Source organism: Carcharhinus amblyrhynchos, chromosome 10, assembly GCF_965287045.1.
Source record: "Carcharhinus amblyrhynchos chromosome 10, sCarAmb.v2.hapA, whole genome shotgun sequence".
Classification (NCBI taxonomy): Eukaryota; Metazoa; Chordata; class Chondrichthyes; order Carcharhiniformes; family Carcharhinidae; genus Carcharhinus; species Carcharhinus amblyrhynchos.
In genome coordinates this window covers 107,292,074-107,308,846 of record NC_137333.1, presented here as the reverse complement: position 1 = coordinate 107,308,846, position 16,773 = coordinate 107,292,074, and the positions used below count along the sequence as shown (strand labels likewise).

The 16,773-nt window shown below is 46.7% G+C and overlaps 1 protein-coding gene across 5 annotated transcripts in view; it reads right to left on the bottom strand.

The window, feature by feature from the left end:
- Positions 1 to 16,773, bottom strand: part of fhip1b (FHF complex subunit HOOK interacting protein 1B) — a 114,014-nt gene that overhangs the window by 30,644 nt on the left and 66,597 nt on the right. For all 5 annotated transcript variants that reach the window (XM_080197763.1, XM_080197767.1, XM_080197765.1 and 2 more), the window contains 3 exons: positions 13,154 to 13,321; positions 11,154 to 11,233; positions 1,654 to 1,823 (listed from right to left, as the gene is read on the bottom strand). In XM_080197763.1, coding sequence (XP_080053889.1) covers positions 1,654 to 1,823; positions 11,154 to 11,233; positions 13,154 to 13,321 — 418 coding nt within the window. The remainder of the gene's footprint in view (positions 1 to 1,653; positions 1,824 to 11,153; positions 11,234 to 13,153; positions 13,322 to 16,773) is intronic.

Genomic DNA, 16,773 nt, shown 5'->3' with positions numbered 1-16,773 from the left:
CTTACCTATAACCCTCTGTTTTACTAAGTTCCATGTACTTATCTAAAAGTCTCTTAAAAGACCCTATCGAATCTGCCTCCACCACCGTTGCCGGAAGCCGATTCCATGCACCCACCACTCTCTCAGTGAAAAACTTACCCCTGACATCTCCTCTGTACCTACACATCAGCACCTTTAAACCTGTGTCCTCTTGTGGCAATCATTTCAGCCCTGGGAAAAAGCCTCTGAGAATCCACCCGATCAATACCTCTCAACATCTTATACACCTCTATCAGGTCACCCCTCATCCTTCGTCTCTCCAAGGAGAAAAGGCCGAGCTCCCTCAACCTATCCTCATAAGACATGCTCCCCAATTCAGGTAACATCCTTGTAAATCTCCTCTGCACTCTTTCTATGGCTTCCACATCCTTCCTGTAATGAGGTGACCAGTGCTCCAAGTGGGGTCTGATCAGGGTCCTATAAAGCTGCAACATTATCTCTCGACTCCTAAACTCAATTCCTTGATTGATGAAGGTCAGTACACCATACGCTTTCTTAACCACAGCTTCAACCTGTGCAGCTGCTTTCAGCATCCTATGAACTCAGACCCCCAAGATCCTTCTGATTTTCCACACTGCCAAGAGTCCTACCATTGATATTATATTCTGTCATCCTATTTGACCTGCCAAAATGAACCATTTCACACTTATCTGGGTTGAACTCCATCTGCCATTTCTCTACCCAGTCTTGCATCCTATCAATGCCTCGCTGCAACTTCTGACATTCCTCCACACTATCCACAACACCTCCAAACTTTCCAAGCCATCCCTCCACTTCTTCATCCTGGTCATTTATAAAAATCACAAAGAGTAAAGGTCCCAGAACAGATCCCTGGGGCACTCCACTGTGACCAACCTCCCTGCAGAATATAACCCATCTATGACCACTCTTTGCCTTCTGTGGGCAAGCCAGTTCTGGATCCATGAAGCAATGTCCCCTTGGATCCCATGCCCCCTCACTTTCTCAATAAGCCTTGCATGGGAACCTTATCAAATGCCTTGCTGAAGTTCATATATACTGCATCTACTGCTCTTCCTTCATCAATGTGTTTAATCATCTTCAGAAAATTCAATCAGGCTCATAAGGCATGACTTTGACAAAGTCATGCTGACTGTTCTTAATCATATTACACCTCTCCAAATGTTCATAAATCCTGCCTCTCAGGATCTTCTCCATCAATTTACCACCACTGAGGTTGGACTTACTGATCTATAATTTCCAGGGCTATCTGTACTCCCTTTCGTGAATAAAGGAACAACATCCGCAATTTTCCGGAACCTCTCCCATCTCCATTGATGATGCAAAGATCATCGCCAGAGGCTCAGCAATCTTCCCCCTCGTCTCCCACAGTAGCCTGGGGTACATCCCATCCCATCCACTTCTCTCAATATCTGTAAATTCATGAACTCTGATTATCAAACCTCGTGTCAACACCAGGAGGTCATTCGCTGGCACCTTTCTTACCCTCCCTGTGCAGTGTGTGTCACAGTCAAAATCTTCCCCTCTGTCAACCCTTTTGGTTCCTTTGGGACTTAGCCAATTTGAGCTCACCCCCTACCCCCTTGCCCTGCACCCTCTCCTGAACTCTTCATTACCTGCAGGATGGAAGCTCACCTTTAGACCAGACAGCATGCTCCTCTTCCCGCTCCATGGCAGCCAGGTTCTCCGGCTTACAGCATTCTGGGATCAAGGACAGGAACTTGTCTGCTGTCTTCCCATAGATATCCTGATCCTTGACGGCACGCCGCTGACTGAGCATCACATGATTGCATGGAATCAGATACCTGCCAGAATTGTGGGGAGGGCCAAGGGAAAGTGTGAGGTTAACAAACAGACTCAGAGAGTCACATGACCATTGACAGTAGCCCAATACCATCCAACAACTCTGGGCATGTCCCTCACTCACCTGACCCCCAACCCCACTGAGTTCACAAACCGCAGCAGAGAGCTAGTCACATTATTCGCGTGAATTGCAGCCTCTGAGCTGGAATTAGAGAATCTTGCTTCCTGCAATGATGGCAGCCATTCAGCCCATCATACCCACACTAGCTCTTTAAAAGACCATGCCAATAGATCCGACATCCACCTCCCAGACTTCCCCATTCCTCTCGCCTTCAAATAATGATCCAATGTGCAATTGAAATTTACCAGTGACCCTGCCCCTACCACACTCTCCAACAGCCATTGCAGATCCTAATCACTCGCTGCATGAATAACATTCGCCTAAGTCTCCTCATGGATCTTTTGTAAATCTCCTCAGATCCGTGCCCTCCGATTATCCCCCTTTCAGATACTGGAAACATTATTTACTCAATCAGACCTCTTCATGGATAACAACAGCTATCTCAAACCTCTTCCTAACCTTCTCTGCTCCAAAGAGAACAATCCCAGCCTCTCCAGCCCTTCTGCATAACCAAAGTTCCTCAACTCTGGAACCATTCTAGTAAATCTCCTCAATATCTGCTCCAAAGCCTTCCCTTTCTGAGAATGTGGTATCCAGAATTAACCTCAGGCACAATCTCAGATTAAAACAGAGATGAGGAGGCGAGCCTGTTGTGAAGGCTGAGGTGGTTAGGGGATGTAAAAGATTGGGCCTAGTGATTGGGGACTCCACAGTTAGGGGGACGGATAGGAGAGTCAGAGGTAATGGTAGGGACTCAGGGCTGGTGTGTTGCCTCCCAGGGGCTGGGGTCCGGGATGTTTCAGAGAGGGTGTTCAGGACTCTTAAGGGTGAGGGGGATCAACCCCAAGTCATAGTTCATGTGGGGACGCATGACATAGGGAGGTTAAGGGAAGGGGATATTAAACAGAAATTTATGGAGTTGGGGTGGAAACTTAAGGCCGAGTCGGACAGGGTGGTTATCTCGGGACTCTTGCCTGTGCCACGGGATAGTGTAGAGCGGAACAGAGAGAGGGAAAGTTTGAACTCATGGCTGAGGGGATGGTGCAGGAGGGAGGGGTTCAGGTTCTTGAGCAATTGGGGCTCATTCTGGGGAAGGTGGGACCTCTACAGGAGTGATGGTCTACACCTGAATCAGAGGGGAACCAATATCTTGGGGGGAAAATTTGCTAAGGCTATGCAGGGGGATTTAAACTAATTCAGAGGGGGGTGGGATCCTGAGTAGCGGGGGTGAAAGTGAGGGGGGCGTAGATGGGGACTGCAATGCACGGCATCGTGGGGGTGAAGCGGAGCAGGGTTTGAAATGTGTATACTTTAATGCGAGGAGTATTCGCAATAAAGTGGATGAACTTGCAGCGTGGATCAGTACCTGGGACTTTGATGTTGTGGCCATTTCAGAGACATGGATAGAGCAGGGTCAGGAATGGTTGTTGCAGGTTCCGGGGTTCAAATGCTTCAGTAGGAGTAGAGAAGGAGGTGGAGGGGGGGAGGGGTAGCATTATTAGTCAAGGATTGTATCACAGTGTCAGAGAGGAAGTTTGATGAGGACTTGTCTGTTGAGGTAGTATGGGCTGAGGTTAGAAATAGGAGAGGAGAGGTCACCCTGTTGGGAGTCTTTTATAGACCTCCTAAAAGTTCTAGAGAAGTTGAGGAAAGGATTGCAGAGACGATCCTGGATAGGAGTGAAAGTAATAGGGTAATTGTTATGGGGGACTTTAACTTTACTAATATTGATTGGAATAGCTATAGCTCTAGCTCATTAGAGGGGTCAGTTTTTGTACAAAGCGTGCAGGAAGGTTTTTTGACTCAGTATGTTGATAGGCCAACTAGAGGTGAGGCTATATTGGATTTGGTGCTGGGAAATGAGCCAGACCAGGTGCTAGACTTGGAAGGTGGGGTGCATTTTGGTGATAGTGACCACAATTCGGTTACGTTCACCTTAGTGATGGAAAGGGATAGGCATGAACCTCAGGTCAGTAGTTTTAGCTGGGGGAAGGGTAATTATGAGGCTATTAGGAGAGAATTAGGAAGCATAGGTTGGACTAGGAGACTACAGGGTCTGGGAACGTCCGAAGTGTGGAGTTTTTTCAAGGAGCAGCTACTGCGAGTCCTTGATATGTATGTCCCTGTCAGGCAAGGAGGAATTGGTCGAGCTAGGGAACTGTGGTGCACTAGGAAAGTTGATTCGCTGGTTAAAAAGAAAAAGGAGGCTTATGTCCGGATGAGACTTGAGGGCTCAGGTAGTGCACTAGAAAGCTTTAGATTGGCTAGGAGGGAGTTAAAGAGAGAGTTAAGAAGGGCTAAAAGAGGACATGAGAAGACTTTGGCTGATAGGATTAAGGAGAATCCTAAGGCGTTCTTTCGATATGTTAAGAACAGAAGATTGGTTAGGGCAAGATTAGGGCCAGTTAGAGACAGCAGTGGGAATTTATGTGTGGAACCGGAAGAGATTGGAGTGGCATTGAACCAATATTTCTCTTCGGTGTTCACGCAGGGGGACATAAATGTAGCTGTGGAGAACACTGGGTTACAGGGTTGTAAACTGGACAGTATTGTAGTTGATAAGGAGGATGTGCTAGATATTCTTGAGGGTTTGAAAGTAGACAAGTCCCCTGGGCTGGACGGGATTTACCCTAGGATTCTCTGGGAGGCAAGGGAGGCGATTGCAGAGCCTCTGGCTCTGATCTTCAGGTCGTCGTTGGTCACCAGTATAGTGCCAGAAGATTGGAGGTTAGCGAATGTTGTCCCATTGTTTAAGAAGGGGAACAGAGACTTCCCTGGGAATTATAGACCGGTGAGTCTTACTTCTGTTGTGGGTAAGGTTTTAGAAAAAATTATTAGGGATAGGATTTATAGTTATTTGGAGAGTAATGAATTGATTAGAGATAGTCAGCATGGTTTTGTGGAGGGTAGGTCGTGCCTTACTAACCTTATTGAGTTTTTTGAGAAAGTGACCAAAGAGGTGGATGGGGGTAAGGCAGTTGACGTGGTATATATGGACTTTAGTAAGGCATTTGATAAGGTTCACCATGGAAGGCTTCTGCAGAAATTGCAGATGTATGGGATTGAGGGTGATTTAGGAAATTGGATTAGGAATTGGCTGGCGGATAGGAGACAGAGGGTGGTGGTTGATGGTAAGTATTTGACATGGAGTTCAGTTACGAGTGGTGTGCCTCAGGGATCTGTTTTGGGACCACTGCTGTTTGTGATTTTTATAAATGATCTGGATGAGGGTATAGTTGGGTGGATTAGTAAATTTGCTGATGACACCAAAGTCGGAGGTGTGGTAGATAGTGAGGAAGGGTGTCTTAGTCTACAGGGAGACTTGGACAAGTTGCAGAGCTGGGCCGAGAGGTGGAGGATGGAGTTTAATGCGGAAAAGTGTGAGATAATTCACTTTGGCAGGAATAACGGATGTGTAGAGTATAGGGCTAACGGTAGGACTCTGAATAGTGTGGATGAACAGAGGGATCTAGGTGTATGTGTACATAGATCCCTGAAAGTTGGGAATCAAGTAGATAGGGTTGTTAGGAAGGCATATGGTGTCTTGGCGTTTATTGGTAGGGGGATTGAATTTAGGAGCCGCAGCGTCATGTTGCAACTGTACAAAACTTTGGTGCGGCCACACTTGGAGTATTGTGTGCAGTGCTGGTCCCCACATTACAGGAAGGATGTAGAGGCTTTGGAGAGGGTGCAGAGGAGGTTTACCAGGATGTTGCCTGGTATGGAGGGGAGGTCCTATGAGGAGAGACTGAGGGATTTGAGGTTGTTTTCGTTAGAAAGAAGGCAGCTAAGAGGGGACCTTATTGAAACATATAAGATGATTAGAGGTTTAGATAGGGTGGACAGTGATAGCCTTTTTCCTCGGATGGAGAAAGCTAGCACGAGGGGGCATAGCTTTAAATTAAGGCGTGGTAGTTATAGGACGGATGTCAGGAGTAGGTTCTTTACCCAGAGGGTGGTGAGGGATTGGAATGCCCTGCCTGCTGCAGTTGTGAATGCGCCTAGTTTGGGGGCGTTTAAGAGATCCGTGGATAGGTTTATGGATGGAAAGGGTTTGGTTTAGGTTAGAGGGTCATTGTTTTTTTAACTGGTCGGCACAACATCGTGGGCCGAAGGGCCTGTTCTGCGCTGTAATGTTCTATGTTCTAACTAGACCATCCATTCGTATTCCTCTATTCCTAATCTGTTCATGTGGCTATCTAGATAAGTCTTAAATGATCCTAGCATGTCTGCCTCAACCACCTTGCTTGGTAGTGCATTCCAGGCCCCCACCACCTCCTGTGTAAAATATGTCCCATGCATATCTGTATTGAACCTGCATTTCAAAATTGTGCCCTTACAGTTTTCATAGAGTGATCCATGTACCAGAGGAACCTTGGGGAACTCTGCTCTATATCTCCTTCCCAGCCGAGACAACAGCGAGTCACGCAGAAACATAAAAGATAGGAACAGGAGGAGGCCAGTCAGCCCTTTGAGCCTGCTCCGCCATTCATCACAATCATAGCTGATCGTCCAACTCAATAGCCTAATCCTGTTTTCTCCCCATAACCTTTGATCCCATTTGCCCCAAGTATTATATCCAGCCGCCTTTTGAACACATTCGATGTTTCACCTCTGTATTTATCCCCTTGGCCAGTTTGTATTCTCTGCTGTTGTTGCCTCTTTATGTCCCCTGGACTTTGATTTTACAAATAAGCCAAAGAATACGTGATATTTTATCAAATATCTTTTGACAGACCCAACAATCATATTACCCTCATCCAATTCAATTCAATTCAAATCAACTCAACTTTATTGTCATTGTATAATGCACAAATACAACAAAAAATGAGCTTGCAGGCTCCCAAGATCCACTCTGTGTTATCTCATCAAAAAGAACTTAATCAAATTCATAGAACATAGAAAAATTACAGCACAAACAGGCCCTTTCGGCCCACAAGTTGCGCCGATCATATCCCTACCTACTAGGCTTACCTATAACCCTCAATCCTATTAAGTCCCATGTACTCAACCAGAAGTCTCTTAAAAGACCCTATCGAATTTGTCTCCACCACCACTGATAGCAGCCGATTCCACTCACCCAACACTCTGAGTGAAAAACTTACTCCGGACATCTCCTCTGTACCTACTCCCCAGCACCTTAAACCTGTGTCCTCTCGTAGCAACCATTTCAGCCCTGGGAAAAAGCCTCTAAGAATCCACCTGATCTATACTTCTCAACATCTAAGACACCTCTATCAGGTGACCCCTCATCCTTTGTCTCTCCAAGGAGAAAAGACCAAGCTCCCTCAACTTATCCTCATAAGGCACGCCACGCAATCCAGGCAACATCCTTGCAAGTCTCCTCTGCACCCTTTCAATAGCTTCCACATCCCTCCTGTAATGAGGTGACCAGAACTGAGCACAGTACTCCAAGTGGGGTCTGACTAGGATCTTATAAAGCTGCAGCATTATCTCCCGACTCCTAAGCTCAGTTCCTCAATTGATGAAGGCCAGTACACTATACGCCTTCTTAACTACATCTTCTACCTGCGAGGACGATTTAAGAGTCAATGGACCCGGACTCCAAGGTCCTTCTGATCTTCTACGCTGCTAAGAGTCTCACCCTTGATATTATACTCCTTCATCCCATTTGACCTGCCAAAATGGACCACTACACATTTATCCGGGTTGAAGTCCATCTGCCACTTCTCCGCCCAGTCTTGCATCCTATGTCACGCTGCAACTTCTGACATCCCTCCAGACTATCCATACCACCACCAACCTTCGTGTCGTTGGCAAACTTACCAACCGATCCCTCCACTTCCTCATCCAGGTCATTTATGAAAATTACAAACAGCAAGGATCCCAGAACAGATCCCTGGGGCACTCCACTAGTGACCGACCTCCATGCAGAAAAAGACCCATCTACAACCACTCTCTGCCTTCTGCGGGCAAGCCAGTTCTGGATCCACAAAGCAATGTAGCCCCTTGGATCCCAAACCCTCTCACTTTCTCAAAGATAATTTTCCCTGAACAATTTTGTGCAAGTTCTGCTTTGTTAGCCCATGCAAGTCCAAGGAGCTTGTAATTTTCTTAAATTATTGTTTCTAAGACAACCTCAAGATCTCCAATCTCACCGCTAAAGTCTCACATTCCTGGAAGCATCTAGCAAATTGTGAAAAGTAAATGGAAAACAAAATCTGCAGTGAGACGAGACAGGGGAATCATGGAGTCAGGGGCATGGGACACAGGTCAAGGGCCGTGGGGTCAGTGACAGGCAAATCAAACACTGCATTTTACAATTCCCGCCACCTTCAAACACTGCAGCAACAAATCATAAAATTCCACCTGTCGAAATTACAGTGTAGTAATCCTGGCCACACGGTCAGAATCCCGCTCCACTACAGTAAGGATATTGGATAAACTGAAGAAACGAAACAGAAAGTAAGTGAAGAGCAGGATAAACAAAACCAGGTATGTGAAGTCTTATATTCAGAAAATAAGGAAGACAGATTTAAGGTTGTGAAGAAGAGCTGAATGTGGAATGTGAGGAAGAACTTCTGAACACAGTGAATGGTGATGACTTGCAACTTGTTGTCCAGGGGGTGGTGGAAGCAGTGATCATGAAAGATTTGAAAAGAAAATTGGATGAGCTTGAGGACATAAATGTCCAGCGCTGTGGGAATAAAGCAGCGGAATTAGATTGACTGGACTGCTTTACAGAGAGCTGGCCAGCTTTTCACCTTGCATTGCTTTATCACGGAGAAGCTTATGGAAGGGTTAGTGAAACCTCAATTGGTTCAGAGCAAGGTGGACAATTTTGTGATGAATGAAAGTAACTCATTGAGAGAAGTTAATAGAAGTGAAAACAAATTTTAAAAAAGTGTCTCAGACCAATAGGTTACAGCCTGAGTAAAGTGTGGTAGTGATAGTCAAGAATAGGTCACCATGTAGAATGTGGCTGTGAAAACTGCAGAGGACCCATCCTAAAAAAAAACACACAGCTAGTCCAGGAACAGTTACTCTTTATCTAACTTCACAAATCCATCTATAAGAACATAAGAAATAGGAGCAGGAGTAGGCCATCTAACCCTTCGAGCCTGCCCCGCTATTCAATAAGATCATGGCTGATCTGAAGTGGATCAGTTCCACTTTCCCGCCTTCTCCCCATAATCCTTAATTCCCTTGTCTGTCAGAAATCTATCTACCTCTGACTTAAATATATTCAGCGAGGTAGCCTCCACCACTTCAATGGGTAGAGAATTCCAGAGATTCACCACCCTTTGAGTGAAGAAGTTCCTCCTCAACTCTGTTCTAAACGGCACCCCCCTTATTTTGAGGCTTGCCCTCTAGTTCTGGTTTCCTTTCTAAGCGGAAAGAATCTCTCTACCTCTACCCTATCTAGCCCCTTCATTATTTTGTAAGTCTCTATAAGATCCCCCTTCAGCCTTTTAAACTCCAACAAATACAGGCCCAGTCTATTTAATCTATTTAAAGAACATAGAATAGTACAGCACAGGAACAGGCACTTTGGCCCACGATGTTGTGCTGAACATGACGCCAAATTAAACTAATCCCTTCTGCCTGCCCTTGCTCCATATCCCTCTATTCCTTGCACATCCATGTGCTTATCTAAAAACCCTTTAAACACCCCTATTGTATCTGCCTGCACCACCACTCCTGGCAGCACGTTCCAGATAACTACCACTCTCTGTGAAAAACTTGCCCCTCACATTTCTTTTGAATTTTCCCCCTGTCACATTAAGTACGTGCCCCCTCGTATTAGACATTTCAACTCTGGGAAAAAGATTCTGACTGGCAACTCCATCAATGCCTCTCATCATTTTATAGACTTCTATCAACTCTCCCCTCAGCCTCCGCCCCGCCAGAGGAAACAACCCTAGTTTGTTCAGCCTCTCTTTATAGTTCACACTCTCTAATCCAGACAGTATCCTGGTAAACCTCTTCTGCACCCTCTCCAAGGTCGCACATCCTTCCTGTAATGTGGCAACTTGAATTGAATGGAAGTCTCTAAATGTGGCCTAACCAGAGTTCTATAAAGCTGCAACGTGACATCCTGACTCTTGTTCTCAGTGCCCCGACCAATAAAGGCAAGCATGCCAAACGCCGCCTTTCCCACCCTCTCCACTTCTGTGGCCATTTCAGGGAGCTATGGACTTGAACTTCAAGATCCCTCCCTGGAGGGAGTGCAGAGGAGGTTTACTAGGCTGATACCGGAGTTGAGGGGATTGAGCTATGAGGAGAGGCTGAATAAACTAGGCTTGTACTCGTTAGAGTTTAGAAGAATGAGGGGAGATCTCATTGAGACGTATAAGATGATGAATGGGATGGATAGGATAGAGGTGGAGAGACTCTTCCCGCTCAAAAAAGACAGTAGGACTAGGGGGCACAGCCTCAAGATAAAGGGGAGGCGGTTTAGAACGGAGTTGAGGAGGAACTTCTTCACTCAAAGGGTGGTGAATCTCTGGAATTCTCTGCCCGTTGAAGTGGTGGAGGCTGCCTCGCTAAATATTTTTAAGAAGCGGGTTGATGGGTTCTTGATAAGAGAGGGGATTAAGGGTTATGGGGAGAGGGCGGGAAAGTGGAACTGAGCCACAACAGATCAGCCATGATCTTATTGAATGGCGGGGCAGGCTCGAAGGGCTAGATGGCCTACTCCTGCTCCTATTTCTTATGTTCTTATGTTCTTATTTCAATACTGTTCAGGGTCCAGCCATTAACTGTGTACTCGCCCTTAACATTTGCTCTCCCAAAGTGCAGCACCTCACACTTGCTCGGATTAAACTCCATCTGCCACTTCTCTGCCCATATCAGTAGCTGGTCTATACCCCACTGTATTCTTTGACAACCCTCTGCACTATCCACAACTCCACCTATTTTTGTCTTAATATCTCAATAAAATCACCATAACCATAAACGTCTAGATTCAGAGGAAAGGTTTATTCAGTGTGTCCTCATAATCTGACAATTCAAGCCTTGTTCCCCTCCTTCATGCATCCCTTCCATTGCCCCCCACCGCCTCACTTCAAACCCCTAGTCCCCACCTCTCAGCTTTGCACCAACCTGCTCCCTGCACCAGTCTGCTCCCTGTACCACCCACTCCAAGTGGTCACCCCCAAAGCCATTATACCCTCCCTGATGTTCTCCTGATGTGAGAGCCAGTGTCCTGCCTACACACTGTGTTCCGAGAGCACACCCTGCCGATTACCTGAGAACAAGCTGAAGCATGATGTCTTCACAGCCGAGAGTCAGCAGAGTCCTGAAGAGACTGAGGGACACCATACAAAGCTGGGGAAAGACCAAGGACACAGATGCACATGAGAGAAAAGACAGGAAGCAAGAAGAAAGCAAGTGTCCCAAAATCCAGCCACCCGCTGGCTCACCCACCCCAGACTCCCGCCGGCCCACCCGCCTCAGCCTCCCGCTAGCCCACCTGCCACCCCCTCATTCTCCACCCAACCAACTTCATTCAAACCCAGAAATCCCCCCATACAGCCAACCCAACTCCACTCACCCTCAACCCAACCCAACCCAATCCCACGACCCCACTCACCCCCGACCCCATTCACCTTCAGCCCCAACCCTGACCTGACACTCGGCTCCACCCAGCCCCGGCCCCCAGTCTCCACCACAATCCCACTCTCCCCAACTCAATTTGCCCTCAAATAGACAACATGCAAACTCAGACCATTGCCACCCTGACACTGAGCTCCATACCCGCCTCCCTTGCTGTGTAATATAGGGTAAATTGTCAACAATATTTAATGTGAGGATTTGTATATTGGATCAAACAGCAGATGAAAGGAATTGCAGCAATTGCCTTTCAGTGACATTTGCAATCACTTCCTGTAACCAAAATAATATTCTTTAAAATGGTTGGACCATTTCCCTCAGAGTGTTGGCTCCAAAATGGGAGATACAACATGAATTACATATGCTGGCTCATCGTCAGAAATCTGAAGCTGGGTTCAGTGAAGCGATTGCACAATGAGACTACCGCAGATATAAGGCAACCTAATCATCGTCTGGGGCTTCAGGCCAGAAATCAGACCTGTCACAACACGTAGACAGGTGGCTTTGTAGAAACCACAATCTCTTTGTGGATGGATGATGAGAAGCAGCAGATTATTTCTACTCGCTGGTTGATTGGAAGATGAGGGAGCTGTGTGAGGCAGTTGAGCTCAGAGTTGATTGAAATTCCAGGTTTGGGAGGACACCTTCATCATCCTGCGAGATGGAACATGTCGACCGATGTGGCAGAAATCGGGCAGAATTTGCCTGTCATTCAGATTCTACCTCCAGGACACTTACATATTTGTCCCATTTGCAGAAAAGAAAGATAGAATCAGGTGCCCTCGCCCATGTAGAGTTTGGTGCTGTGGGGCATTTAATCAGGTGGGAGCCCAGCCTCCAACTTGGTTAAGTCCACAGCAGAAAGCCCTGATAGCTTTCCAGCCTTCCAGTCCTCCCACCAACTCCACCACCCCCCCCCAACCAAACACACACACACACACACACCAATTCACGGTGTTGTGGCTATGAACTGACCTTTGCTACCAACCACATTACTTGTCTGACATATTCTCCCACAATGCATTTGTATAGCAGCTGTCACAATGTTGGGACTTTCCGAACAGTGTTACAGTCAGCGCAGTCACATCTGTAACACTGGAAGGACTGCAGCCATATTGGCACCCATTAATCCTTGCTATGTGCAATCATTATGGAGCACATTCTACAACCTTCAGGGTCTGATGTGGGACTCGAACCTGGAGCTTCTGGGCCAGAGGCAGGGACATAACCCACTGCACCACAGGACCTCCCCAGCAGCCTGCCACAATGAGCTGGTGATCAGTTTTAGTGATATTGTTTGAGGGATAAATATTAACCAGGAGGCCAGGGAGCATGGTGACCACGGGATTGGTGACATCCACCTGACAGAGAACAGGGCTTCAGTTTAATATCGCAACTGAACGACCACACCTCTGACAGTGCAGCATCCCCACAGTACTGCTCCAGGAGCGTCAGCCTAGATTTCAGTCAGTCTCAACTCTCCGGAATGGGACTTGAACCCACAACCCTCAAATTGAAGAGGCAAGAGTGCAGCACACTGCCCTGCGGTACACTCCTGTCATGCACTGCTGACATGCCACCTTAGACAACGGGGTGATCCACAAGGCTCTTGCACACAAGCAAATTGAGACTCACCCTAGAGTTGCTGCTGATGCGGCTGATCAAGGTGTCGAGGATGGTAATGTTTTCGTGCCGATGCAGGACAATGAAACGGAGGAAGGTCTTGAGAAGGGGAACCTCGGTGATGCTGCGCAGGAAGAGGTCCAGGTAGGCGGTGCTCGCTATCATTTCCTCGATGGAAGTCTGACAGAGATCAGAGTGAGTACACAGTCAGCCCAGCAGAAACAAGCTAAACACTGACCCTACACAGGTGGAGTAGACTGACAGATTCCAGGATACAGAATGTAGCAGACTCAGTGGCCTGGCTGTGGGAAGGTGTCCAAATCTAACTGGTGATTCAGATGCAACAGCTTCACAAAACTGCTCCATTGGCCTTGTCAGAAATAAAGACTTGTGTTACACAGCACCTCTCACCCTCAGGATGTCCTGGAGAGTTTGACAGCCAATGAATTATTCGAGGTGTGCTGACAGTTGTAGGAAAGGCTGAGTTTATTTGTGCTGTAACAGCAGGGGGAGCACTTTCTGCACATGCTCAGTCACAGTCTCAGAGTCAGTTCAGAATGCCAGCTGGCTGCATTAAAATAAACAAGTTGGCTTAACAAAAACTAACAATTAAAGCTCAATTTAGCCATCTTAGGCGTATGCAGTTCTTAAGCAATTGCAAATTCTTATCTTTAGTCTACCTATCAATTAGCAGCTGTTCCTTTCAGGCCATTCATTAAATCATATAATCCAACAGTGCAGAAGGAAGCCATTCAGCCCATCAACAATTCCACTCAGGCCCTATACCTGTAACACCAATATTTACCCTGCTAATCCCCTGTTACTAGGGTCAATTTAGCATGGCCTATCAACCTAACCCACACATCTTTGAAGTGTTGGGGGAAACCAGAGAAAAATAAAGAACCTTGGTTCTCGAGGGATATTGGAACTTTGATAAAGAAGAGAGAGATGTATGACATGTATAGGTAACAGTGAACAAATAAGATGCTTGAGGGGTATAAAAAGTGCAAGAAACTATTTAAAAAAGAAATCAGGAGAGTTTTGGTCACCTAATTACAGGAAGGATATTAATAAGGTTGAAAGAGTACAGAGAAGGTTTACAAAGATGTTGCCGGGACTTGAGAAACTGAGTTATAGAGAAAAGTTGAATAGGTTAGGACTTTATTCCCTGGAGCGTAGAAGAATGAGGGGAGATTTGATAGCAGTGCATAAAATTATAATGGATATAGATAGAATGAATGCAAACAGGCTTTTTCCACAGACTAGGAGAGAAAAAAAAAAAGAGGACATGGGTTAAGGGTGAAGGGGGAAAAGTTTAAAGGGAATATTAGTGGTGGGGGGGGGGCGTTCTTCACACAGAGAGTGGTGGGAGTGTGAAATGAGCTGCCAGATGAAGTGGTGAAAGTGGGTTCACTTTTAACATTTAAGAAAAACTTGGACAGGTACATGGAGGGGTGTGGAGAGATATGGTTCAGGTGCTGGTCACTGGGACTAGGCAGAAAAAATGTTTCGGCAGAGCCAAGAAGGGCCAAAAGGCCTGTTTCTGTGCTGTAATGTTCTATGGTTCTAAAACCCACACAGACACAGGGTGAACATACAGACTCCACACAGACAGTGACCCAAGTCGGGAATTGTACCTGGGTCCCTGGCGCTATGAGGCAGCAGTGCTAACCACTGTGCCACCGTGCTACCCATAAATGATAATGGTATATTTATTTTTTTTTAAAAAATCAGGGTTTTCACTAAATGAGATCTTCAACTTCCAATGTGGAGAACTGATCGTAATATTTAGTTTGAGGTACATTTTGGTTAAAAAATTGTTTTTAAAAAAAGCATTTTGACTAAAATATTTAAAATAATTCATTTCACAATGTGGAATTCAAAATGATGAGTTATGATTAAAGTTTATTTATTAGTCACAAGTAGGCTTACATTAACACTGCAATGAAGTTACTGTGAAAATCCACTAGTCACCACACTCCGGCACCTGTTCAGGTACACGGAGGGAGAATTTAGCATAGCCAATTTGCCTAACCAGCGCGTCTCTTGGACTGTGGGAGGAAACCAGAGCACCCAGAGGAAACCCACGCAGACACGGAAAGAATATGCAGACTCTGCACAGATAGCAACCTAAGCCAGGATTTTAAACCCAGGTCCTGGGTGCTGTGAGGCTCACAGTAGTTAGCACCGCTAAGGGTCGTATTATCGACCAAGTGAATAACCCAGACTTTGTAGAAACTGTAACACACTGGATCTAGCTAAAGGAGGTCACACTCACAATCTTTCGTTGAAATGACAATCTTCAATCGGATGGGCCGAATGCCCTCATGATCAATCAGAGATTGGGATGCGTGGTGGAAAGTTGCCAGTTAAATATGTTTCTCAGCGAGTGTCAGTGGAATTGTGGCTGAAAATGTTCCTGTGGATTCCCATGATAGTGCTACTTGGTGTTACTGGGAACACTCAGGCATGGAAGGACTAGATTTTAATGTTGGAATTCCCATGGGAAATGGTCACACTTGCAGCTTGCAACACATCAGTATTTCTATCAAAAACAGTTGCAGGAATGGCAGCAACATTAGCGTGTACTAAGTGACAATGTGCAACTAATCCTGATACCTTCCTGATCAGTGAAAGCAGTTGAGATCAATGTCCATTTCTGCACAGCAAGATCCCACAAACAAAATTGTGATAACGAGTAGATAATCGATTTTTAGCTGCGTTGGCTCAGGGATAAACACTGAACCCGGGACACTGAGGGGAACAGTTCTGTGCTGCTTCCCATGGGATACTTCACATCCACCCAAGGGGGCAACAGATCCTCAGTCTGACATAGCATTGGAAGACAGCACTCCTGACAGTGCAGCATACCCTCAGTACTAACCTTCTGACAGTGCAGCACTCCCTTAGCACTGACCTTCCGACAGTGCGGCACTCCCTCAGCACTGACCCTCTGACAGTGCAGCACTCCCTCAGCACTGACCCTCTGACAGTGCAGCACTCCCTCAGCACTGACCCTCTGACAGTGCAGCACTCCCTCAGCACTGACCCTCTGACAGTGCAGCACTCCCTCAGCACTGACCCTCTGACAGTGCAGCACTCCCTCAGCACTGACCCTCTGACAGTGCAGCACTCCCTCAGCACTGACCCTCTGACAGTGCAGCACTCCCTCAGCACTGACCCTCTGACAGTGCAGCACTCCCTCAGCACTGACCCTCTGACAGTGCAGCACTCCCTCAGCACTGACCCTCTGACAGTGCAGCACTCCCTCAGCACTGACCCTCTGACAGTGCGGCACTCCCTCAGCACTGACCCTCTGACAGTGCGGCACTCCCTCAGCACTGACCCTCCGACAGTGCGGCACTCCCTCAGCACTGACCCTCTGACAATGCGGCACTCCCTCAGCACTGACCCTCTGACAGTGCGGCACTCCCTCAGCACTGACCCTCATACTGGGGATCACTGCTTGGATGATTGCAGCAAGTGACAATGCTAAACGGGTATTTCGTCAGTTGCTATACCCAAACTGATTTTCTAATGTTTGAAACCTTTAGAATGAGTCCAGTATCTGCGGGCAGTGACAGTTTCAGAAAATGTGGTGAGGCTGTGAGAAATCAGTGATGTGATGGAGG